The 26588-nt window shown below is 42.6% G+C and overlaps 1 protein-coding gene across 8 annotated transcripts in view; it reads left to right on the forward strand.

The window, feature by feature from the left end:
* The window catches only part of LOC147109494 (ryanodine receptor 3-like), a 506629-nt gene that overhangs the window by 270537 nt on the left and 209504 nt on the right, over positions 1-26588 (forward strand). For all 8 annotated transcript variants that reach the window (XM_086003490.1, XM_086003491.1, XM_086003492.1 and 5 more), the window contains 9 exons: positions 10641-10773; positions 11569-11672; positions 13496-13631; positions 15224-15404; positions 17648-17750; positions 17988-18108; positions 20775-20944; positions 21539-21759; positions 25553-25643. In XM_086003490.1, coding sequence (XP_085859616.1) covers positions 10641-10773; positions 11569-11672; positions 13496-13631; positions 15224-15404; positions 17648-17750; positions 17988-18108; positions 20775-20944; positions 21539-21759; positions 25553-25643 — 1260 coding nt within the window. The remainder of the gene's footprint in view (positions 1-10640; positions 10774-11568; positions 11673-13495; positions 13632-15223; positions 15405-17647; positions 17751-17987; positions 18109-20774; positions 20945-21538; positions 21760-25552; positions 25644-26588) is intronic.

The following is a 26588-nucleotide window of genomic DNA, read 5'->3' on the forward strand; positions in this document are numbered from 1 at the left end:
TGTGTCCTGTTGTTCTTAATGAGCTCTAAGACTGATTAGTACAGCTTTTATTTCCTTTAATTGCTTTGTTGTTATAGTTTTATCTGTCTTATCTATTTCTCTTCAACCTAGCAAGAGATGACCATTTGTTGCTTCAACTCCAAGACATTAGTATTTTTAACTTTTCCAGGAAAATTGCCCATTTTGCACGCAAAGCCCACTGTTCTCAAAATGTCTGTTAGAGTGATACATCTTTATGCCTTCCATAGGATTCAGCTATAAAGTAACAACTACCTGAGATACTCAGGTAATCCAGTGTAAAGTTTTACACCAAACTATACCTCCAGAATATTACTTATTTATTTATTTTAAAAGCATCGGTGGTGGACGTTTCTTCGCACCCCGCCCCCTTCAACCCCCACAAGATGGAATTTGGTACCGTAACTTTGCCCTTTGTACCCTGTCTCACAGATACATGTGATCCTCATGTCTCCACTGCAATGCCAAAGACTGTTGCCGGCCTCTGCTCAGCTCCCTCCCTCCCGATCGCTGCCCCCTCTCCCAGAACCTGCCTGAGGGCTGTTGCCGGCTATTGCCTGCGACACAGCGGCCTAAAATTTAAATCCTCTTCAACGCCTGCTGGCTTCCACAGATAGCTTGCTGGTCTTGTGTAAATGAGGCCCAGTATTGAGTGCTCCTTGTGTGCTGGCATGAATCAATTTCCAGGCTTTACACTCTGACAATTTCAGGTTGCAGGGGAATGTAAGAGACCTTTCATCCAGCCACATTCTAGTTGCCAGAGTGTGTTATAAAAATAAATCAATTAGAATACTATAAGTACTTGAAGGAGAAAGGAATAGAAGGACATGTAGATAGGGTGAGATGAAGAAAGGTGTGAAGAGGCTTGTGTGGAGCATAAACACCGGCATAGACCTGTTGGGCTGAATGGCTTGCTTCTGTGCGGTAATAGTTTATGTAAATCAAACTAAACAAGAATACATTGCAAAGAAACTGCGAGCACAAGGAATTACCAATATTAAACAATAGTTGTTACAATGGTTGACTGGATATACTTCTCAAATCCATTATAATGAGTGCTCTTGCTCGGTCTAGGACTTTGGTGTGGGGAAATATGGCTGGCCCTGTTGATCCAAGGGTACAACACAGTGGAAGAAGTATGATAGTCCATTTTGTGTTGCAAATAGATGTGAGAGTTATTCAAATTCTGTCTCCCCATCCCCAATTCATGATCTGTCCATTTGCCAAATTTGTATTGGCTTGTCTAGTCAGACTTGGCAGCCTAGAATTTTTTTTTATATTAGTCCCTGGAACGTGGGCATCGCTGGCAAAGCCAGCATTTAATGCCCATCCCTAATTGCCCTTGAGAAGGTGTTGGTGAGCCACCTTCTTAAACCGCTGCATCCATGTGGTGAAGGTACTCCCACAGTGCTGTTAGGTAGGGAGTTCCAAGATTTGACCCAGCGACTATGAAGGAACGGCGATATATTTCTAAGTCATGTAGGGGGTGGCGGGTGGCACGTGCGCCCAGTCAGTTATGCCCCTGACTGCCTGTGAGCGGTTCGAATCGCTCCCACGCCCCTGGTTTCTAGACACCGGACTTAGGTACAGGCGGCGATACAGAAAAATCGTGTAGACAAATGGTTTAGTGTAAGAAAACAAGATTTTATTAAAACAGAATAAAACACAGTCTTATGAGAAGCTCACTGGTATAAAATACAGGCGTAAACAAAAGATTATACTTATACAGGGAATGGGGAACACACAGTACATCGAGGGAAAAACAACTACATTAACAATCCCCTTATCCTTATCCCACCCCCATACCTAACTAGATTAAGCTATGAGGGGCCAGGAATTCATGCTCACCAATCCAAAGCCTGTTGCTTTAACAGTTGCGAGTTTTGAGGTTTGGTCTCTGTCCTTTGGGGTACTCCGTCGCCACGTGGTTTCAGGGCGCGGTGCTGGAGCTGCTGCTGCGACACACCTTCCCTCTCCTCAGCTACCGTCGTCGTCTCGTCGCGATGGGTTCTCCTCTTCTCCCTCGGGCGGTCGTCAGCAGTAACGTTGCGGTTATGGGGCGGTTGGCGGTTTTATTGCTGGTTTGATTTTTCTACACATCCTTCGAATGCCAACATATTTGTTGTGGCGTGGACACCCGCGTTTAACGCCAGCTTATTCGCAGTGATCAACAGCCAACTTATCCTCACTGTCCATACACTGCTAAATTCTTCCCCAAACGCCAGCTTATAACTAGGCGTTTGGTTTCTTTACCAATGCGTCTTTCACTGCCCTTCTCTGCTCTCGTCGGGTTTTAACCTTCTTCGTCTCGCCTTGTCTCGTCTCGTTTCATCTCGCCCTTTTTGCGGCCTGTGTGTCCTGTATGACTTTGGACTCGGGTCTCGTTCCCCTACCTGCGATTGGTATGGATGTCCTTGGTTGTTAAATTAATGCGGGGAGCGAGAAGAGAACCCGCCACGAGGCCAGGGCACAAGTACGAGCGACAGCAGCCCAAGAGGCCGGAGTCAAGAGAGCAGAGCAAGAGTAAGAGAGCAATAGCTACAGAGGGCCTACAATTATACCCGTTCCTTCATCTCCTATCTGTGCGCCAAATCAGGCCAGTCCATTGTTTAACTTTTGGCGGGCTGTTTTAAATGATTACACCAATCTAAGTTAACTGGCTTTAGATGGTCATTTATCGCACCTAATGTCCCCAATGTCCGGATTGTATTGTCATTAATGCATTTTAATCAGCCTGTCCAGCCTTGGTGGCTCCCTTGAGCTGTTTCCAATTATTTATGCGGACAAACTAATGGCCTTATGCTTTTTCAAACTTTAACTCTGTGGGTTGTAGTTAATAAGGCCTTTCTGGTGCAGAGTGACTGTTGGTAAACCATTTAACTGGTGTAACTAGAGGGATTGATGTAATTTAAATCCAATTAATTAAAGGGGATACTAGCATCTAAAATCGGGCAGAGGGTGTCCATAACTAACAATAAAAAATTTAATTAATTACATAGAATGGAGCAGGTGATGTGTTACTGTTGCGAGATGTGGGAGCCGGTGAACCCCATTGAGGCTCACGGTGATTACGTCTGTGACAAGTGTCTGCTGCTACAGGAACTCCAGCTCCGTGTTGATGAGCTGGAGTCTGAGCTTCAGACACTGCGACACATCAGGGAGGGGGAGAAGTACCTGGACTCTGTGTATCAGGAGGTGGTCACACCTATGAAGTTAATTAATTCAGATGTAGCCCATGGTCAGGGACAGGACGGTGTGACTACGAGTGAGGCAGGTACGGGGATCCAGGAGGTAGAGCTGGAGGAGCCGCAGCCCTTGCTCTTGTCCAACAAGTTCGAGGTTCTTACTCCCTGTGGGGACAGGAGCAGGGACTGCAGGGAGGATGAGCAACCTGGCCACAGCACCGTGGAACAGGGGGCCATTCAAGAGGGGGGAGTAAATAGAAATGTTGTAGTGGTAGGGGATAGTATTATTAGGGGGATAGATAGAGTTCTCTGCAGCCGAGAGCGAGAGTCCCGAAGGCTGTGTTGCCTACCCGGTGCCAGGGTTAAGGACATCTCCTCTGGGCTGGAAAGAAACTTGCAGTGGGAGGGGGTGGATCCAGTTGTCGTGGTCCATGTTGGTACAAACAACATAGATAGGACTAGGAAGCCGGTTCTGTTAAAGGAGTATGAGCAGCTAGGGGTCAAATTAAAAAACAGAACCTCAAGGGTAATAATCCAACCTGAGCCATGAGCGAATTTGGCTAGGACAAATAAAATTAGAGAGTTAAATGCGTGGCTCAAAGACTGGTGTGGGAGAAATGGGTTTTGCTTCCTGGGACACTGGCACCAGTACTGGGGCAGGAGGGAGCTGTTCCATTGGGACAGGCTTCACTTGGCCAGTGCTGGGACTAGAGTCCTGGCAGATCATATAACTAGGGCTGTAGAGAGGGCTTTAAACTAATTAGTGGGGGGGAGGTTCCTAGAGAGCAAATAATAAAAATGACAACAGAGAAGGTCATAGACTTAGGTAGCAGTGGGGAAATTAAAAACCAGAGCGTGTCAGGAAGGGGCAGAAGGTATGGAGTAAAAGGTAAAGTAATAAAAAGGGCAAACGCAGGAACTAAGTGTCACAAAACATATTTGAAAGTTCTCTATCTGAATGCACGTAGCATTCGTAACAAAACAGACGAGTTAATGGCACAAATAACTACATATGGGTATGATCTTGTGGCCATTGCAGAAACATGGCTGCAGGGTGACGATGCCTGGGAATTAAACATACCAGGTTATTTAACGATCAGGAAGGACAGGCAGAAGGAAGGGGAGGTGGGGTGGCTATGTTAATAAAGGAAGGAATCACTGTATTACAGAGAAATGATATTGGGTCAAAAGATCAGGATAATGAAACAGTTTGGGTGGAGGTAAGGAATAATAAGGGGAAAAAAACGCTAGTGGGCATCGTCTATAGGCCTCCTAACAGTTGCAACTCTGTTGGACGGAGTATCAATCAGGAAATAGTTGAGGCTTATAATAAGGGAACATCTATAATTATGGGGGATTTTAACTATCATATTAATTGGACAAATCAAATTGGGCAGGGCTGCCTTAAGGATGAGTTCATTGAGTGTATTAGGGATGGGTTTCTTGAGCAGTATGTAACTGAACCGACCAGGGGGCAAGCAACCTGTGTAACGAGACAGGATTAATAAAAAATGTCCTAGTAAAGGATCCCCTTGGAATGAGTGACCATAACATGGTTGAATTCCATATTCAATTAGAGGGTGAGAAGGTTGGATCTCAAACAAGCGTGCTAAGCTTCAATAAAGGAGACTATGAAGGTATGAGAGCGGAATTGAGTAGAGTGGATTGGGAAAATAGATTAAAGGGTAAGAGGATACATGAACATTTAAGGAGTTATTTTACAACTTCCAAAAAATATATATTCCACTGAGAAGAAAAGGGTGTAAAAGAAAAGACAGCCATCCGTGGCTAAGTAAAGAAATTAAGGATAGTATTCGACTAAAAACAAGGGCATATAAGGTAGCCAAATCTAGTGGGAGGATAGAGGATTTAGAAAACTTTGAAAGACTGAAAAAAATAACAAAAAGATTGATTAAGAAAAGGAAGATAGATTATGAAAGTAAATTAGCAAAAAATATAAAAACAGATAGTAAGAGTTTTTATAGTTATATAAAAAGAAAAAGGGTGGCTAAAGTAAATGTTGGTCCCTTAGGAGATGAGACCGGGAAATTAATGGTGGGAAATATGGAGATGGCAAAAACACTGAATGAATATTTTGTATCAGTCTTTGCAGTAGAGGACACTAAGAATATCCCAACACTGGACAAACAGGGGGCTATAGGGGGGGAGGAGCTAAACACGATCAAAATCACTAAGGAAGTGGTACTCGGTAAAATAATGGGACTCAAGGCGGATAAATCACCTGGACCTGATGGCTTACATCCTAGGGTCTTGAGGGAAGTGGCGGTAGGGATTGTGGATGCATTGGTAATAATTTTCCAAAACTCCCTGGACTCAGCAAAGGTCCCGGCAGACTGGAAAACTGCTAATGTAACACCCTTATTTAAAAAGGGCAGTAGACAGAAGGCTGGAAACTATAGACCAGTTAGCCTAACATCTGTGGTAGGTAAAATTTTGGTGCCCATTATTAAGGAGACAGTAACAGGACATTTGGATAATCATAATTTAATAGGACAAAGTCAGCGTGGTTTTATGAAGGGGAAGTCATGTTTGACAAATTTGCTGGAGTTCTTTGAGGAAGTAACATATAGGGTGGATAAAGGGGAACCAGTGGACGTAGTGTATTTAGACTTCCAAAAGGCATTTGACAAGGTGCCACACACAAGATTATTGCTTAAGATAAAAAATCACGGGATTGGGGGTAATATTCTGGCATGGATAGAGGATTGGCTATCTAACAGAAGGCAGAGAGTTGGGATAAATGGTTCATTCTCAGACTGGCAATCAGTAACTAGTGGTGTTCCGCAGGGGTCAGTGCTGGGTCCCCAACTCTTTACAATCTATATTAACGATTTGGAGGAGGGGACCGAGTGTAACATATCAAAGTTTGCAGATGATACTAAGATGGGAGGGAAAGTAGTGAGTGAGGAGGACATAAAAAACCTGCAAGGGGACATAGACAGGCTAAGTAAGTGGGCAGAGATTTGGCAGATGGAATACAATACTGGAAAGTGTGAGGTTATGCACTTTGGCAGGAAAAATCATAGAGCAAGTTATTATCTTAATGGCAAGAAACTGGAAAGTACTGAAGTACAAAGGGATCTGGGGGTCCTGGTGCACGAAACTCAAAAGGTTAGTATGCAGGTGCAGCAAGTGATTAAGAAGGCCAATGGAATGTTGGCTTTCATTGCTAGGGGGATAGAATATAAAAATAGGGAGGTATTGCTTCAGTTGTACAAGGTATTGGTGAGACCGCACCTGGAATACTGCATACAGTTTTGGTGTCCATACTTAAGAAAAGACATACTTGCTCTCGAGTCAGTACAAAGAAGGTTCACTCGGTTAATCCCGGGGATGAGGGGATGGACATATGAGGAGAGGTTGAGTAGATTGGGACTCTACTCATTGGAGTTCAGAAGAATGAGAGGCGATCTTATTGAAACATATAGGATTGTGAAGGGGTTGGATCGGGTGGATGTGGGGAGGATGTTCCCGATGATGGGTGAAACTAGAACTAGGGGGCATAGTTTTAGAATAAGGGGCTGCTCTTTCAAAACTGAGATGAGGAGGAACTACTTCACTCAAAGGGTGGTAGGTCCATGGAATATGCTGCCCCAAAAAGCTGTAGAATCATTACATAAATTTAAAACAGAAATAGACAGTTTCCTAGAAGTAAAGGGAATTAAGGGTTACGGGGAGCGGACAGGAATTTGGACATAAGTCTAGGTTCGGATCGGACATGGCCCTGTGGGTAGCGGAGCGGGCCCAGGGGCCGTGTAGCCTGATCCTGCTCCTATTTCGTGTGTCTAATTCTGTTAGATTCAGGAGATGGTTCTGTGATAGTAGATTGGCGGTTAGGATCAGATCAGCCATGATCTTATTGAATGGCGGAGCAGGCTCGAGGGGCCGATTGGCCTACTCCTGCTCCTATTTCTTATGTTCTTATGTTAGGCCTAACTGGGTTTGATCTGTCTTCGATCTGACGCAATGCATATTCAGTGTTTGCCTAGCTGTCTGGTTTTTCAAACACAAAGTCCTTTTCACAGAAATGCATTTTAAGTTTCGATTTCCCAAAGCTGCCTGTTTGTGCTGCAGAGTCCATGCTTTTAAAATCTTGCAGGCTTTTGGTCACGAGGTGCGGACACCATCTTTTGGGTACCCTTTTTAAATTGTCCATGCAGTGTCCCTTTTATTAATAACCATGGGGGAATGTGGGAATTTTGAGAACCTTAGAGTCAGGATGGTGTGTGACTTGGAGAGGAACTTGGAGGTGATGGTGTTCCCATGTGCCTGCTGCCCTTGTCCTTCTAGGTGGTAGAGGTCGTGGGTTTGCGAAGTGTTGTCGAAGAAGCCTTGGTGAGTTGCTGCAGTGCATCTTGTAGATGGTACACACTACAGCCACAGTGCGCTAGTGGTGGAGGTAGTGGATGGGGTGCAAATCAAGCAGGCTGCTTTATCCTGGATGGTGTCAAGCTTCTTAAGTGTTGGAGCAGCACTCATCCAGGCCAGTGGAAAGTATTCCATCACACTCCTGACTTGTGCCTTGTAGATGGTGGAAAGACTTTGGGGAGTCAGGAGGTGAGACACTCTCCGCAGTGTGGCGCGTATGGTACTTGCCACTTATCAGCCCAAGCCAGAATGTCGTCCAGGTCTTGCTGCATGTGGGCATAGACTGCTTCATTATCTGAGGAGTTGTGAATGGAACTGAGCACTGTCCAATCATCCTTACTTCTGACCTTATGATGGCGGGAAGGTCATTGATGAAGCAGCTGAAGATGGTTGGGCCTAGAACACTGCCCTGAGGAACTCCTGCAGCGATGTCCTGGGGCTGAGATGATTGACCTCCAACCATGACAACTATCTTCCTTTGTGCTAGGTATGACTCCAGCCAGTGGAGAGTTTTTCCCCTGATCCCCATTGACTTCAATTTTACTAGGGCTTCTTGGTGCCGCACTTGGTCAAATGCTGCTTTGATGTCAAGGGTAGTCACTCTCACCTCAGGAATGCTGTAGTAAAGGCTATGCTGTAGTAAATGTAGTATAGCCTAGAATTAACAAGATGGCAGACCTAAGACAAAGTTAAATCTTTTAAGAAACAATTTTTTAAATTAAAAAGCCCAGCTGTACTACTCTAGATCTGGTTAGAACCAACCTACCCTCCAACCTGGTGAAGAGCTGAGATCTTGAGTCAAGTGCTCATTAGGTTGCTCCTTTCTCAGGGCCTATTGCCTACCAGTAGCCCTCATTAATCAAACTCAAAAATTTGCTCTTGGCCGTAACTGTTCAGGTTTGTTTTCTCCTGCTGGGAGCAGCTGAACATACGGGAGATTAGATTTCAACCTCGGTGTCGATTGAGCCAATTATCTTAAAGGTACAGTTCATTTACACAGAAGCCCACAGAATTATTTCTAGCTCTGGAGTTTTTTTTGCTTTTCGGAAGGGAACATCTAAAAAAAAAATGTTCCCCAAGTGAGCATGCTTCACCTGTGGGCTCCCAGCAAGTTATCTCAGCCCCTTTACTACAGCATAACCTGTTTAAATGGTGCCTTCCTCTCCAGCCTAGGGATATATTGGAGCGTTATCAGCGCATGTGGTCTCCATACATTTTTTCACTCTAAAGTCTCACTTTTAGAACATTTTGTTGACTCATTCCTGGAGGAGAAAATCGACACAGATTAGTGTCTCAGCAGACCAGGAGACCTTTGACTCACCTCCTATTAAGCTGCACAATTTTCTTCATGGATAGTAAATGCCACCCAACTGTAGTGCTTTTCATCCACTTGAATTGACTAATAACGCAGAGATAACGCTACCAGTGATTGGCAGCGCCCAATCAGTGAGAGACGTTTTTTCCTTTATACAGTCCATAAAGACAAATTTGTACATTGGTTAGCCCACAGTTAGAGCACTGTGTGCAGTTTTGAGTGCCCTGCTATAGAAAAGACATTAAAGTCATAGCGGCTGCTGCCGGGGATGGGAAATTATTGGCTGGGAATATTCTCTGAGCTGCTCCCACTCCATTGCCGTAACTTTACTGGACGAACGGTGGCAAAACCCCATTTGCTTGCGTAAATGGGATTTTCAACACATTTCTGGGGAAGTTTTGAGGGCAGAGTCGGAGCAGCTCTATGGAAATACCCGGCCATCGTTATGAGGAGAAACTTAAGATACTGAGACTATATCCATTGGATCAGAGAAGGTTGCGGGTAGGCTTAATGTAGATTTTTTAAATTATGAAGGATTTTGATAGAATAAATAAGGAAAGACTATTTCCTTTGGTTGAGGAGGTCAGTGATGAGGAGTCATCAATTTAAAATTCTCACTAAGAATAAGTAGAGGTTAGAAGAATGTTGTTTGTGCAGAGAGTTGCTGAAGCATGAGGCAGAGACTGTTGCATCTTTTAAGGGAAAACTGATTGAAGTTCTATTTGATGGGAAAGGTAATTTTTGTGACCAGATGGAAGCATTGCTGGAAGTCTCCAAATCGGATCTTCAAAAGGCAGGCATAGGACACACAAGTAACTATATTGCAACTAAGGGTGCAATTCTGACCAGGCATTGGAGACAGAAGAGGTCACCTGACCAAAACGGTAACACAAAGTGCAAGGACAACATTCCTTTCTGATTTCTGTCCCCTACCCCCACCCTCATTATTCTGATTGTATGTGGAAGTTGAGCTTGTTTAAAGAATGAAGGAAAGCATAAACACAGTGTGTAATTAAGATTGACTCATGAAACTAAATGCGTAACTTCCCCCTTCAAATATTTTTATGGAAATAGGATGTCTGTGGAGCTAAGTTTGAATCCCAATCTTGACGCATGTTTCACTTGAGCTGCTCATCTGTAGGCCTGAAGATCAATTGAATGGGGTAGATTTTGACTTTGTGTAATCGTGTAAAACGGGAGATAGCAAATCGGCAACAATAAAAATCGGGAGAAATGTAAAACAGGCTGTTGATTTGCTATCTCCCGTTTTACACTATCGCACAATGTCAAAATCGACCCCATTAAGAGGTTAACGTCCCTTCCTGCACTAATTAAGTGCACTTCTTGGCTGATCTTGCAAGCGATTATATTAATGACACTCATAGGGCAAGCTTTTTTGTCCTCTTAACCAAGGAAAATTGCAGTTGGTGCTTTTAGTAAGATTTTAAAGTGAGATTTAACTATCATTAATCTGTAGAAAGGTAAATATTTCAAAGAAATATAACTGAATCAAAATTTTATCACAAAGTATACTAAACTAATGCATCTCGGGCTATTTGGGTTTTTTTCCCTTCCGACTTGTGTTTTATAATATGCACGGATTTAAAAAAAGGAACTTTACTCAGCCACAAATAAGGCAGAATTTCAGTCATGAATATTTAAAGTTTTGTGTTTACTTTTTGCATTCTACTAAGCAATGATTTTTTAAATTTGTTTTTTTTAACCATCTTTAGGAGATTGGTTTCCCTGAAATGGTGGCAAGCTGCTGTCGATTCCTCTGTTACTTCTGCCGTATCAGCCGCCAGAACCAGAAGGCCATGTTTGATCATCTCAGTTACTTGCTGGAAAATAGCAGTGTTGGACTGGGTACTTAGTTTAATTTTAACTGATGAGATCGTTTCATGTTAATAGATAGGCGTCACAACACTGACTTTGTGCTCATAGGTCAAGAGTAGACAAGATCTCTGGTTTCCGCAGTCTACTTTTGCCAAGGACTGAGGTTTCTTTTCTTCACCTGTTCAAATAGCTGGAAAGCTAATGGGCATTGCTTTGAAGATTCCAGATTAGAACATATTCCCCCAAAAAATCAGGTTTAGATAACTTGGGGTTTCACTTTTAGACTGGTTCGTTTTTGAAGTGTCCACGCAGGCACGTGGCTCTAAAAGGTGTAAAATGTCTTAATTTTTTTCAAATTTATTTCATTGACCTGTCACACACAACTCAGCTTTCAGTGCAGCTTGTACTCATAAGAACATAAGATATAGGAGCAGGAGTAGGCCATATGGCAACCCCTTCATTAATATTTAATACAAGTATTTATTTAAGTGAAAATACTTCCGTCAAGTAGTGACAACGTTATTGGTATAAAGTAGAAAAAAAATTGATAATGGCACATAATGTAAATGATAGATGCTCTAACTGCTTCGTGAATTTGACATTCTAGTCAGGCTTCATTTGCTATTCTGCTGTTCCCCATTAGTAAATTTAGGAGAGGCTGCCCTCTGTTGTATGAATGATCGAATTGCAAAGACGTTTCCCTGTGTGGATTCTACTGCCTCAGAGAAGTGTTTACATGATGTTCATAGGCTGCTTTGGTTCGTTTTGTTTGCTGTTAGTGCTCGAGTTTATATCACAATAAACTTATTTATTCTCTGCGTGCAGCATCACCCAGCATGCGAGGTTCTACTCCTCTCGATGTGGCAGCTGCCTCTGTAATGGACAACAATGAGCTTGCTCTGGACTTGCAGGAACCTGACTTGGAAAAGGTAATGCATTTAATATGAGGATCAATTTTCCCCTCCTGGTTTTTGTCCTGGAGCAGTGTCGGTGCATTCCACTGGAAGTGCACTGTACCCATGGCACTGTACCCATGGCACAATCTCAACACTTGAATTACTGTTGGGCCTCATTCAAATTAAGCAGGCGCGGGATGAGTGCAAATGGGGATGCACTATTGGGTGCTTCAGGAAGAGAACAGGAAGTCTGGGTGCATTGTTGTCACTTCAGTCCATGTGAGAAGGATGCCTACTAAAACTTTGAAGAATTATTAACCAACGTTTACCTGTTCACTGTGCGTTAATTTAGTTCGTTTGATTTTGGAAACTTTTTTCTTGAGCCATTCTCTTCTACAATCACTGTCATTGTTCATTTTTCTATTTATTTAATCTGCACTCTGCTACCAATCCCATAATTCATGCTGTTGTGCCATGACTGGGATGCCAGCAGCTCCCAAAGCACCATTGCAGTCTGCATTGGAGGGAGCTGGTAAAAGGGCAGCACCATTGTGCCAAACAGTAGATTGGGGAAATGGGAAATTAAGTGTGGGTATGAAGAATGATGGTGCAGGTATAGGAGGAGGGTGTTGGTTTGAGTTTGAGACTTCTCTTTTGGTTCCAAGTGGCATGGAGCAGGTGTGTAATCAGGGAAAGGGGGGGATTCTTATACTGGGGTGGAAAATAGTTGTTAATGGCCCAAGGAAGATTAGGTGAATGACTTCAGCAGCTGTCAAGGGGGCTTAAAAAGTTGTATGCTCTTTTCTTCCTCCAAATAAACCCGAGCACATGGTGGGAGGGGTGGGTAGGTGGTGGTGGAGGAAGTAGGTCACACAGAATCACTGCTGCTTCCATCACTAAGTGTTACTCACTAACAACAATCTTCAGCAAGCCCTAAACCAGCAAAACAATTTTTGTTCTAAAAGTCAAAAATTAAGACCTATCTTGACAATACCAGCCTGAATTTAAGATTAATACCACCTAAACTGCAGTAATGTCAAGTGTTTATGGCAGCAGTTGACCAGGTGCTATTATTGGACATTCCGATACAACGCCCTCTGAATGTCATTTGTATGGAATTTATATGCTGCAGCCTCTTCAACCACGCTCACGTGCAGACACCAGAAAAACCATAGAGGAAGTTTGGGTGCTAAAGAACAAACAAATAAAACATTTCCTCTGCATTACATCCATTTGGGGCACTATTTGAGAGCAGGGTTATGCTGATTTTCAACTAATGAAAAGATTACTCATGTCAATAATGGATTTTTAGACCAATCTGTTTCACATTTATCTGCAGAATTTAAAAATACAGTAACTGCTAAGACATTTGTGGATAGATATTATTTGGACAGATCTTTGATTTTTTTTCCATCATTCTTCCTGTAAAGAATATTAAAATGCTAGTGGTGATGAAATGAGCATGAATGTACAGCTGCTTATCTGTAAATTAGTACAAAATCATTTATTTGTTCACTGATTAAATTTCACTCATAGAACATAGCATCTATTCCTTACCTATTAAACTCAGTTAGTGCATTAGTTATGCCAGTTTAAGTTCAAATATGAATACACTGAACAAATCTGTAGATATATAAGTAATGAAAATTATGCTCATAAGGACTTTGCTACAAGCGTAACGTGAAGAATAATTTCAATGGTTTGGCATGGATAGTTGGTTTACGAAAGTCTTAGTGTGACTATATAAGGTACAAATGCTGGGTTTTAAAAACTCATTACTAAGTGATGTAATTAAAATGGATAGGTAATTTTTTTTTAAACGTGAATAACAAAGGCTAATTGTTTACATTTGACAGGTTGTGACCTATCTGGCTGCCTGTGGCTTGCAGAGCTGTCCCATGCTAATGGCTAAGGGTTATCCTGATATTGGCTGGAATCCTATTGAAGGCGAACGTTATCTGCTTTTCTTACGATTTGCAGTGTTTGTTAATAGTAGGTTTGATGTCTTGATTTATTATTAGAGCTGTCTGGTAAATTTTGAGAAACACTTGGATTAATCTTGGTAAAATGTTAAAAGTCATGGAAATCTTAGTAAAAATCTTGAAAAGGCATGGATTTGTTTTGTAGCATTATTTTTCTATTTTGTTCTTGTCTTTATCTCCTTCCCTTCTGCTTCTCCTTCCCTTCTGCTTCTCTTTTCTTTCTCTCTCACACACTTTCTCACTCATGTTTCTTTGACATTTAAAAAATGGTCTCCCACAGTTGTGGCTTCCCAGGCATCACTCTCTTCTGTTTACATTGAATGGTAATGCTGTTCCTCAAAAGAATGTTCCCATTAATAGGTAAGGAGAGCCAAAGGCACTTGTGGGACCCACACAAAGCAGGTGGGCAAAGAGAGGCAAAGCATTGGACTAAGATGAGCAGAAGCAGGAAGGCAGCGGTACTGGGAATCAGGAAACTGGGCAGATGGGCAGGGAGAGGTAGATATTGGATGTTAGGCAAGGAGATACAGGAGCACTCTGCTGTGGGTGGAAGCTTGGCATCATTGATACTGACCCCAGCCAAACAGGAGGAACCACTGCTACACCATCGCCCTCTGATTTTTCTTTTATTATCTGAAAACATTAAAATCACAGAATCGGTGACAAGTGCAACTTTGTTCATTTATATATACAATGAGTTATAAATGCATTTTGTATCAGTTGCGAACAATGTGGTTCAGCCTCCGACAGATGTTGGGGAGAGGGGTGGAGTCGGTGGTGAGGGAACGGAGTTTGTGTTGGGGACCGAAAACAGTGGCTTCGGTCTTCCCAATATTTCATTGGAGAAAATTCCTGCTCATCCAGAACTGGATGTCGCACAAGCAATCTGACAATTTAGAGACCGTGGAGGGGTCGAGAGAAGTGGTTGTGAGGTGGAGCTGGGTGTCGTCAGTGTGGAAACTGACGCTGTGTTTTCGGATGATGTCGCCAAGGGGCAGTATGTAGATGAGAAATAGGAAGGGACCCAGGATAAATCCTTGGGGGACACCAGAGGTAACGATGCGGGAGTGGGAAGAGAAGCCATTACAGGTGATTCTCTGGCTACGATTGGATAGATAAGAATGGAACTAGGCAAGTGCAGTCCCACCCATCGGATCAGATTGTGAAAGACAACTGCAGCTGCCAGAATGAGACTTGATATCTTATACACGCAGAGGAGCAGAGGAGGAGGAGGAAACAGGTAGCAGAAGAGGCCAATTGATGGATAAAAGTCTGTTTAAGAGGGTTAACATGAGAGATACAGGTTCTTTAAAAGCCCAAATATTATCGTAGGGCATCCCAGCCCACATTAACCATTGGAAGGGTCTGAAATAACATTTAATAGATAGTTACTAAACTATTGTGTTCTGGATACAAATTTGCATGTTAATTCTGGGCCCAATAACTTCTCCAAGTCAGTTCCTACCGTATTACATGTGGTGAGACATTCAGACAAGGATAGCAGTCAGTCTGAAGCAGATAGGTCTCCCTTTTATTTACCCAGATCAAGAATTCTGTTCTATTGAATTCATCATGTTAAAATGAATCTTGCTTTCCTTCAAGGTGAAAGTGTTGAAGAAAATGCAAATGTTGTTGTGAAGTTGTTGATTCGCCATCCGGAGTGCTTTGGTCCTGCTCTAAGAGGTGAAGGAGGACATGGCTTGTTAGTAGCAATGAAAGAAGCCATTCAAATCTCAGAGGATCCCTGCTGTGACCTCCCTCCTATTGAAGCTAGGAAAGATGGGTAAGTTACAATTTCCCTTTTGTAACATGTTACTGTTCTAGATTTAACAACCTAAAGGAATTATATACAGGCTGCCTGTTTGGATAACATTTCTATAAACTTCGATGTTTTTGTTTACATATTGTAACTTTTTAAAGAATTGTTCTTAAGATACGGGTGACAATGGCAAGGAAGTACTTATTGCCCATTCCTAGATGCCTTGAGAGCATTAAGAGTTAGCCACAAAGGCCTTGATATTAACAACCCCCACAACGGGCGGGTGAGGGAATGGGGGGGGGGGAAGGTTAAAAATGAAAAATGCAGGGACGTGGAGGGGTGAGACACTTCATTAGCATATTTAAATTGAGCTCCCACAGTGCAATTGGGAGCCCGATTTAAATTTTACATTTGCTGCGTGTGTTTCCCAGGAGTCGGGAAGCCTGGCAGTGAAAGGGAGACAGGAGCTGCTGGTTCCACAAGGTAAATGTTTTTTTACAGCGCTCCTTCTGGGCCAGGAGGAGCAGGCATGCTTCCCCCGGTGCCTCAAGGAAGCCTTCGGCCTTCCCTCTGCCAATCATGGCCATCCCCAAGGGTCCCCAACTGCGGCTTCCTGCCATTGATTTTCCTGCCCGGTAGCCGGCCAGCCTGTCAATTTTGCCGGCTGCTGGGCAGGAAACGGGGGAAAAAATTATAATGCGGGCCTCCGCGTCCCCAGCCTCGCCAGGCTCTTTGTCCATTTTTGGCCTCCCCCACACACCCTCCCATCTCCTTGTAAATTCAGGGCCGCAGTGTTACACTTAAGTGACATTTATGCCAGACCAGGTAGGGGTGCCAGATCACTTACCTGAAAGACATTAGTTAACCAGTTAGATTTTTACGACAATGTGGCAGCTTGCATGGTAATTGTTTTCTGGTGCTCGCCCATAAATTACCAGGTTTAATGAATTCACCTGCACACTTTGCCACGACGGGATTACTCACAACCTCTGTATTACTAATCCTGTACCATAACCACGAGGTCCTGCCCCAGCATTGTTTACTCATAGCCCGCAAAAGATGGCTTCCTTAGGCAGGTCTGCATCTCCCATGAACCAAAACTTAACCTTATGTTTGTACAGTATGTGATGTCCTCAGGGTTAACAGTCCACCCTTGTGGCTATAATATGAGATGCTTATCATATACTCCTGAACGCGCTGATTCCCCAGTGCTAGACAGGCAATGCAGCCTTGTACAGCCCCAGGATTGCCTGGATTTCATGCCGCTGGCCACTTCAAGGGCTCAGGAAACCCCAACACAGGTCCACCTCCTGGCAGGGCTGAAACCTGGCAGTGGAGCCAGGAAAATTAGTTTATTTTGGGAAACAAATATGCAATGAAGCAAATGAAATCAACTAATGAAATTATAGTACTTAACTTTTAATGGTCCATTAAATGCTTCTGAGTCCAACACAACAAATCATTTTGAGATTCTTATAGGGTCAGATAATGTAGTCTCGGCAGCGGTTCTTTGGGTGTTGAATGCGCCTGCAGCACAGTGAGTTGACCTTGTGCTACAATTTCTAGTGCTATTAATGTGTAATGTTTGCAGACAGAATTATGCGTATTTATGCTTGTATGACATTCCCCGCCCCCCACCTCCCTACACAAAAAGCAGAATAAACCTTTTCTAGAAAGTAGTTATGAATTTGCCTTCCAGGCACCGAGCTTTGCGCATCAAGAATGCACGTTGGGAATTCAGATGCAGAGGTTAGCAGGCCCTGCAGGATTTTCCTTCTATTCATATAATGTTCAAAGTTAATGTTTTGAAACACAGCAGAATTCTGCTTCTGTTACAGGAATCATAATTTTGTTGCAGAAGCATAGTTGACTGTTGTGAAGCTGTCTTATCTGCTGTTAAGTTTATCCTAATTTGCTGTCTCTAATGGTGCATTCATACCCTGCAAATTTAGCATTGGTGCAAAACCAAATCACTTTGCACCAACATTAAACTTTTAGTGTAAATCAGGTGTGTAGCCGCAAAGTGAAGTGTAGCGAGACTCCTTTCTCTGTGGCATCTCAGCCCACTTTGTTCTGGTGCGCAGTCGGGCTCTGAAGCCAGATTCATGCTGTGTTTACACAATAACTGCACCATCAAAGTGAAGAAAAACCTGTTTACACCAGCATTACAGTTATGGTGTAAATGCACCCTAAATGGTAGCAAATCTTTCCATTTTTTATTCAAATGGCTTAAAATAAACTATTTAAAATGAACTCTTATTTAACAGTAGCGAAGAGGAGGATGAAGAAGTCGTGCACATGGGTAATTCTATCATGTCCTTCTATTCTGCTCTGATTGATCTTCTGGGCCGATGTGCTCCAGAGATGCACGTAAGTCATTATTTTTTAGAAATATGCTTATTGAGTTCATTGAGAGATTATTGTGTGCAAGTATTGAATTAATGTTAAAATATTCATTTTTGAAATATTTAATACCTTTTGAGATGTGTGGGAAGTGGTATATTACGTTTTAAAATCTTGAGCCTGACACAATACAGAAACACTTTGTGCATTTAGAATTTATATCCTTTTTGTTGCATGTAAACCACTATTTAACTATTCTATCAGCTAATCCAAGCAGGCAAAGGTGAAGCTATTCGAATCCGAGCAATACTTCGTTCCCTGGTGCCAACTGAGGATCTGGTGGGCATTATTAGTATACCACTAAAATTGCCTATTGTTAACCAAGGTATGCCATATATGCTGATGTAATGGTGCAAAGTGCATTTACCATAGGTTCTTTAATACAAACTAGCAGATGTTCTTTGGCGTTCCTTGTAGTGAGTCAGACAGTACATTATTTTATGATGACACAAGGGTTATACCATGTCTTATGGAACATATAAAATAATTGATTGCCTGTGGCATAGGTTGCAGATAAAAAAGATCTTTCCCTGTAACTGTCTCTCTGCTTTTTTCCGACTTTCTAATTTTCTGTGTCACTTTTTTTTTCTTTTGCACATTTTTCTCATTATGGTGTCTGTATCACTGTGCCTGACTTCTGTTTTCTTTATTTATGTCTCACATTTTCTGTAAGTCTGTCCTCTTTTTCCTTTCTTATTTCTTAAATGTCTCTTGGGTAGATTTTAACTTTTGGGCAGCTTAGGGCTGTCCATTACAGAAGCAAAGAGACTGGAGTAATTTCAAGGCTCAGGCCTCATTTAAGTAGAACCAGCAAGCTGCAGGTGCCAAATGGGCATCTCAATGCAGCTCGCCGGTTTTGGTCCTTAGGAATCTGACGCCAAGCTGGCTTGCATGTAGCCCCTGGGAAGGGGCAGGAAGGCAAAGCATGAGCAAGAGCAAGCCTGGGCCAGCAGCGCCCCGCAGTATTTTTGTGGAGCCAGGAGGAGCACACCTGCTCCTTCTGGCTCCACAAAAATATAACTGGAAAAAATTTGTGGGGCCATTTTTGGAGTGGCCAGCGGTGGTCCCTCTAAAGAACACTACTTAGGCCACTCAACACCAGGACACATGTATGGAGCGTGCACAGTGCAAGCTCTGTCCATGTGTCCCTTAAAATTGTAAATGAGGCCCTAACTACCAAGAAGCCAAAGAGATAAGCAGTGGGCAACAGACTTGGCAATGAAAGCATAACTGAAGAGGTTGTGAAGATGTTTTTAGATGCGGAGTGGGTCAAAGGTATCAGCAACGAATGAGCACAACTGAAGTGCGGCCACTGCCGCTCTCGAGAGGGGCTGGAGGTGAACATAGCTACCTTTATTGGACCTAAACTCTGGAGTAAAATATTTTGATTTTCTATTTTGAAGCCATCTTTACTCACTGCTTGCTGAGGCAGCGTGTCTATTCTTGTCTAAATATCACCAAGAATTAACTAATTCAGTGGTTCTCACCAAAAAACTCAGCCTCTTGTGCCCCTCTTCTTGAGGATGTTGGTGCTGATAAGTTGGCAAAAAGTCACTTTCCTCTCTCCCCCTCTCTCTCCATTACTTCTTTCTGTTTTCCTTCTCTTTCCCGTGATGTGTCTTTTGTCTTACACATGTGTGCCTATTTCCTCCTCTTGGGTTTTTCTTTTGGTTTTGAGGAAGGTGCCACAGGATTATTGATGTAAGCTCCCCTGGACCTCAAGTGGTAACGGTAGTATGCAGCTAAGCCAGTCAGACCAGAAGATCCTATGTCATGTTTGTTCCCTGGCCTGTGCAGGTTTTTGCTGATCATAGTTTGGGCACTGTAATTTGTCCCAGCAATCCAGCTAAGGAAGGAAAAATCAGCCAGACTTCCCAGTCCTGGTTGTTATACCTGCTGGAAAGCCCTGTGTGTACATTATGTGAGAACTGGATTGGGCTATGATGCCAAGCCCTCCCGCTCCATGATTGGATATTCTGCTGACACTTATTGTCTAGGATCATACATGAAGAACTGACACTTAGGTGAGGTATCAAAGAGTGACAGTCACCCATGAACCCATACCCCAGGTAGAGTCAATGGCCCGTATTTTCCGATCGTAGGTCTCCCGCGGGCGGAGGCCTGCGATCTGGAAAAATCTGCACCCTTACCTGAGGGCTCCTGGGACGCACCGCTTCTGCTCCTGGGCCTCTCCAAACTCAGTGCGCAGGGCCCACGTATCCCAGAGGTGCATGTAGTTCGCAGTGTCCCTGGGATCACATGGGCCATGGGGAGCCAATCAAAGAAGGGAATCTCCCTTCATACACTTGACAGATAGACCTGTCAAATATATGAATGGAGATCACCCCCCAAAACATAGTAAAACTTTAAATACATTTTTTTTAATCACATTTTTTAAAATGACATGAAATTACAATAAATTAAGTATTTTAATCAAAAATGTAATTTTTTGAAAAAAATAAAGTTTTTTACGGGGCTAAAAATTAACTTACCTTTTTAAAAGTATTTTTAAATGATAAATCAGTGAAAAATTTTTTTTTTAACTCTTATCCTGGTAAAAGCAGGCCTTACGCCTGCTTTTACCAGGCGTTAGAATTGTAAGGGTTTTCTGCAGGCGGAGGGTCTCCAAAAAGCAGAACTATCCGCCCGCAGAGGCCCTTCTCCAGGGCAGCCGGAGGATCTGTCAAAACCATTCTTGACGGATCGGAAATACCGTTTTTCAGCGCATGCGCTGTGCATGCCTGAAACCGGCATTTCTGATGTCCCTACAGGTGGGTACACAGCACGTACCCACCCGTAGGGATCGGAATATCTGGGTCAATACCTTCAGGAGAGGAAGAGGGGAGGAAAAAAAAAATTTGGATGCATAATTGTTTATTGGACTTATGTCAGTAATATGATCATGTTTATTACAGTACCTGAAAAAAATAAACTGTTGTCAAAATGTGCCGTTAAACAGTATGTTGAAACTATATTGTGGTGGTTTGGCAGACGGAACTACTTCTGAGCCATCTATGTCTGCAAGTTTCTGTCCTGAACACAAGGCACCCATGGTACTGTTTCTGGATCGTGTTTATGGAATTGAGGACCAAAGTTTCCTGCTTCACTTACTGGAAGTTGGATTTTTACCTGATTTAAAAGCATCTGCCTCCCTTGAATCAGTAAGTAAAAGTGATTGTTATTAGTTGTAGCAAAGCTGAGCACATTTGATTTCCTATTAAGTCTGCTGTTTCCTGTGAACAGGTAATATTGGTCATAGACGATAGCGCATTCTTTTTTTAGTTGACTGTAAACTCCTTACATGCTCATTAAATTGACCAGCAATCGACCCGTGAATTAATGTTTTTAAAGAGAGGTGATGTATGTTAGACTTTATTCAAATTAATATCCTTGAAGTGTACAGTACAGGCAAGAACAAATTCAGCCAGGAACACAGACCAATGGACTTTGCTTAGATGGGAGGCATTTATGGGATTTGAATTGGAGAAGAAAGTCTACATTTTAATCAACCAAAACTGAATCTGTAGAGCATATCTAGTTAGAGTAATTTAAAATACTGTATTCCTAGTCACATGATTAATATGAAGAAACTGTAATTATCGGAGCCACAACGTATAATGATCAAATGGAAATGTGAAAAAATCAGGCCAGTGCATCTTTCTGCTTCCTGTTCTATATAAGCTCACTAATTAAACAAAAACAAAATCAGTGTCTATTATGCTTTTCTATGAATAATTGTTTTTCTATTCCAACAGGTTACTTTGAGTACTACAGAGACAGCCCTTGCCCTGAACAGATACATCTGTTCAGCAGTGCTTCCACTGCTCACGAGATGCGCACCTCTTTTTGCTGGGACTGAGCACTTTGCCTCTCTAATAGACTCCACACTGCACACAATCTACAGACTGTCCAAAGGACATTGTCTTACCAAAGCTCAGAGAGAGTCAATTCAAGAATGTTTGCTATCTATATGCCGGTACAGATATCTTTACTTTTATTTTCAAGTCTTCAGAAACACAACTAGCGATCTTTTAGAACTTCCATATTTTGATGAACACTATTTTTGAGTGTTAAGGGTGTTGCCAAGTCTTTCTCATTTGTAAACTACCCCATGGTGTGGTGAGGTAAATTCTGCTGAGGCACACAGTTATGTGACTTGCATGTATCATTGTAGCAAAAATAACAGATGATTCTTTTTACCCCCCACCCCCCTGCAGCAAAAAAGGTTCCCCAAATATTTTTTTCATGAAGACAGTCTGTTTAAGAGCTTCCCTAATCTTAGAACATACCCAAGAGGCAATGGGGTAATTTTCAACTTCCCTGCCTGGACGGTAACTTTTATAGAACCTGCCCAATTTTTGTTCTATTGATTTCAGCGGGCAAGCTGCTCCACCAGGTTACCACTCAGGCAGTGGAGTTGAAATTTACCCCCAATGTGCTTGCATAGACAAAATCCGTACAGCTGTCCAATATGATCCCAGACTAATCGGGCTGATCCCAAGGAATCTTGAGGCCATAATGCTTTTGACATGGCAGATTCTGGGAGGAAATAGCATTTGTGTATGTGGAACTGTCATTTATAGACATTAATAAGGCTTACAATCAGATTACTGGTCATTTTAGCACCGATCTTCTCATGACGACTATGTTAGTGCAGGGTCCTTTATTTTCATATTGCAATGCACTTCTTGTACAATGTTAAAACATTTACTACTGGTTGAAAATCTTTCAAGCATCCTGGACTGTAGAATAATCAGAATTTAGTGTTAAGTGTTTTTTTTCTGTGATTTAATGCATTGGAACACTGACAGAATTTTGAATCTCACTTCTTCCCACTTTTGACTGCTACCTTTAGCCTGTAAACTCATGGTAGAATAGGTTGACTTCCGAGTCTTGAGAAGGTTGTACTAATTTAGAAACATGCATTATATCAAGCAAATTATGATGTGATTGAACTATTATAACCAATCTGAACTCTTTCATCCAAAATTTGAACCACATGAACACTAAAGTGAAGAAACTAGGACCCTCTATTTGCTTAAACTAGCTGCATCCTCCTCCAACAATACTGCCTTCTAGTTTGAAAGGACACACTCGCTGCACAGGAGCACCAACTGTGATACAGAAACATTCAGTGACATCTTCCTCTTTTTGGATGGTCACTGATAACAATAAACATAAAAATGTGCATTTATATAGCCCTTTAATGTAGAAAAATGTCCCAAGGTGTTTCACAGTGGTGTAATTAGACAAAAATGGATGCCAAAACAAAGAAGGAGATATTAGGAGGGGTGACCAAAAGCTTGATCGAAGAGGTGGATTTTAAGGAGAGTCTTAAAGTAGCAGGGGGAGGCGGGGAGGCACTAGGGAGAGAATTCCAGAGCATGAGGCCTAGATAGCTGAAGGCACAGTGAGGGGGTGCAGAAGGGATCAGAGGGATGGAGACTTTGGGGTTGGGTGGTTATTGTAGGCCTGTAAGAAGTTTCAGGGTAGTGAAGGGCAAGGCCTAAAGGGGTTTAAACACGAGGATGAGAATTTTCAACTTGAGGCATTGGGATACTGAGAACCAATATAGGTCAGGGGTGATCGGTGAGCAGGATTTGGTGCGGGATAGTACATGGCCAATAGAGCTTTGGATGAGCTAAACTTTATAGAGGGTGGAGAATGGGAGGTTGGTCAGTAGAACATTGCACCTTACTAGAGGTGACAAATGCACAGTTGAGTGTTTCAGCAGCAGATGGGCTAAAACGGGCAGAGGTGGGTAATGTGATGGGGGCAGAAGTAGACAGTTTTTGTGATGGGGGCAGAAGTAGACAGTTTTTGTGATGAAGCGGATATGGGGTTAGAAGCTCGAGGTCTGGTTCAGCCTCAGGCAGCGTCTAAGAAGGAGGATAGAGTTGCTGCCATGGTACAGAGTTTGTGACGGGAGCCAAACACGATGGCCCATATTTTCCGATCGCAGGTCTCCCGTGGGCGGAGGCCTCCGATCTGGAAAAATCTACGCCCTTACCTGAGGGCTCCCGGGACGCACACACTACTGCTCCTGGGCCTCTCCAAACTCCAAGTGCACAGGGCCCACGTATCCCAGAGGCGCATGTAGTTTGCAGCGTCCCTGGGATCACGTGGGCCATGGGGAGCCAATCACAGAAGGGAATCTCCCTTCATATACTTGACAGGAAGACCTGTCAAATATATGAATGGAGATTACCCCAAAAACACTGAAACTTTAAATAATTTTTTTTTTAAATCACATATTTAAACTGACTTGAAATTACAATAAATTAAATATATTAAACAAAAATTTAAATTTTTGAAAAAAATAATTAAAGTTTTTTACGGGGCTAAAATTAACCTTACTTTTTTTTTAAAAGTATTTTTAATTGATAAATCAGTGAAAGCATTTTTTAAAAACTTTTTTTCAACTCTTATCCTGGTAAAAGCAGGCCTTATGCCTGCTTTTACCAGGCATTGGAATTATAAGAGTTTTCTGCAGGCGGAGGATCTCCAAAAAGCGGAACTCTCCGCCCGCAGAGGCCCTTCTCCAGGGCAGCCGGAGGATCCGTCAAGAGCATTCTTGACAGATCGGAAATACCGGTTTTCAGCGCATGCGCTGTGCATGCCTGAAACCGGCATTTCCGATGTCCCTACGGGTGGGTACACAGCGCGTGCACACCCGTAGGGATCGGAATATCTGGGCTGATATCTTCAATTGCCCTGATACCTGTACTTAGCTGGAGAAAGTCATAGTTCATCCTTGAAAACCTCTATTAGGTCACCTTTCTCCTTGGAACAGAGAAAGTTAAGAGGTGACCTAATCGAGTTTTTCAAGATGATGAGAGGTTTTGAAAGAATAGAGAAAAATTATTCCCTCTGCCGAGTGGGTCAATAACTACAGCTCATAGATTCAAAATAATTGGCAAAAGATCTAGAGGGAAGATAAAGAGAAATGTTTTCCCTCTCAGAGAGTTGTCGGGATCTGGAACGCTCTACCTGAAAAGATGGTGGGAGTTGATTCCGTAAATAATTTTACAAGGGAGTTGGACAGGTACCTGAGGATGAGCAACTTACAGGGTTATGGACAAAAAGCGGGGGGGTGGGACTAAACACGACTGCTCTTTCAAAGAGCCAGCACAGGTACAATGGGCTGAGTGGCCTCCTGTGCTGTAAGTTTCTATGATTCTATCCAAGTCTGGATGTCAGACAGGCAGCCTGACCGTATAGAGGCAATGAAGGGATCGAGAGAATTGGTGGAGCGATGGAGCTGCATCATCAGTGTACATGTGGAAGCTGACCCCATGTCTGCAGATGATGTTGCCAAAGGACCACATGTAGATGAGAAGAGGGAATCAAGGATGCATCATTGGGGAACTCGAGATGACAATGCAGGTTAGGAAAAAGAATCCGTTGCCAGAGATACTCCGGATAGGTAAGAATGTCTTTTACAGTATTTTCTTATGTGCTTATTTGCTTATCTCTAGGTCTTCTTACACTATGCATCAGCATAGCCAAGAGGACTGACAATTGCTGCCAGATATCTGTTGCCCTGTACTCCGCTGCAGGGTGGTTGTGAGACAGTGGTGTCTCTTCCCAACTAATGTCATGTCGGAATGATGAGCATGAATTTACCTACTTGCAAGCCATGGTGCTATCCCACCAATGTTGTAATGGTTAAACTATGTGAATGTTTTCAATGATATATCTAAAGAATCTATATCTAAGGACATATGTTGCTCTATAATATGTAACTCTCATTTAACATTGTTCCACAGACACCTTCAACCTTCCATGTTGCAACCGCTTCTGCGTCGCTTTGTTTTTGATGTTCCCATTCTTAATGAGTACTGTAAAATGCCATTAAAGGTATTTGCAAAAAGTAGCCTTGCATTGATAAAAAATTATGGATTTGAAAATAGTTAATATTTCATTGAAAAGCAATTGGAAGCCATGTTAGATCGAGTCATATGTCCAAGTATTTAATGGAAGATTGCCATTCCAAACTGATGCCTTCAAAGTTTCAAAACCTGACAGCCTGTTAGTATAATAATAAAAATAAAAGTCTCTGCAATCTTGATGTTCTGGCACTGATGCCACCACATTTACAAAGCATTCTGAAGACATTTATGCCTGGATTTTCCGATCCAGCAGAAATCTCAATGGATCAGTGATGGTGCAGCCTTTGCACCCACCCAGCTGCCTGCCTCCACCCTGACCCTGGTGGATTTTACAAGGCTAACATTTTTGGTGGGCTCCCCATGGTGTTCCTGGGCCATTTGAATTGCACACCTTGGATGGAGAGTGAAATCACTGTGGTACTTGTCCAAGTGTAGCATGACTGGTGGTGTCAGTTAAGAATAAAACATTTACATTAAAAAAAAATAATTCCAGCTGTGCCACCCTTTAAATTGTAAAAACCCCACTCCACTGCCTTCACAACGCTGCATACCAGGAAAACAGTGGCATTCCTGACACCCAGCTTTGCTAAAGCAGTAACAAAGGAAAATACATTGGGTGCTGTATTATTCCTCAATAAGATTTAATTTGTATGAACTCATACAAGTAATCAACATCTGCCATTCACTTCCAGCAGGAAAACCTGGAAGAAGTGGTGGAGACTGGCAGAACAACCGCCCACCACATTTCCCACATCTCCCCTATTCAGAAACTACCAGAAAACAGGCAATAAATGCTCATAAAATCTGGGCCCAACTTCTGAACATTATCACCACATTAACATTTCCTTTGTATTGACTTGTTGAATATTGGACTTCAGAAAATTGGAGATGAGAAAATCAGCATCCGACTACT

This window comes from Somniosus microcephalus, chromosome 12, assembly GCF_052327205.1.
Source record: "Somniosus microcephalus isolate GS21.2 chromosome 12, FLI_Smic_1.0, whole genome shotgun sequence".
NCBI classification, from domain to species: Eukaryota; Metazoa; Chordata; class Chondrichthyes; order Squaliformes; family Somniosidae; genus Somniosus; species Somniosus microcephalus.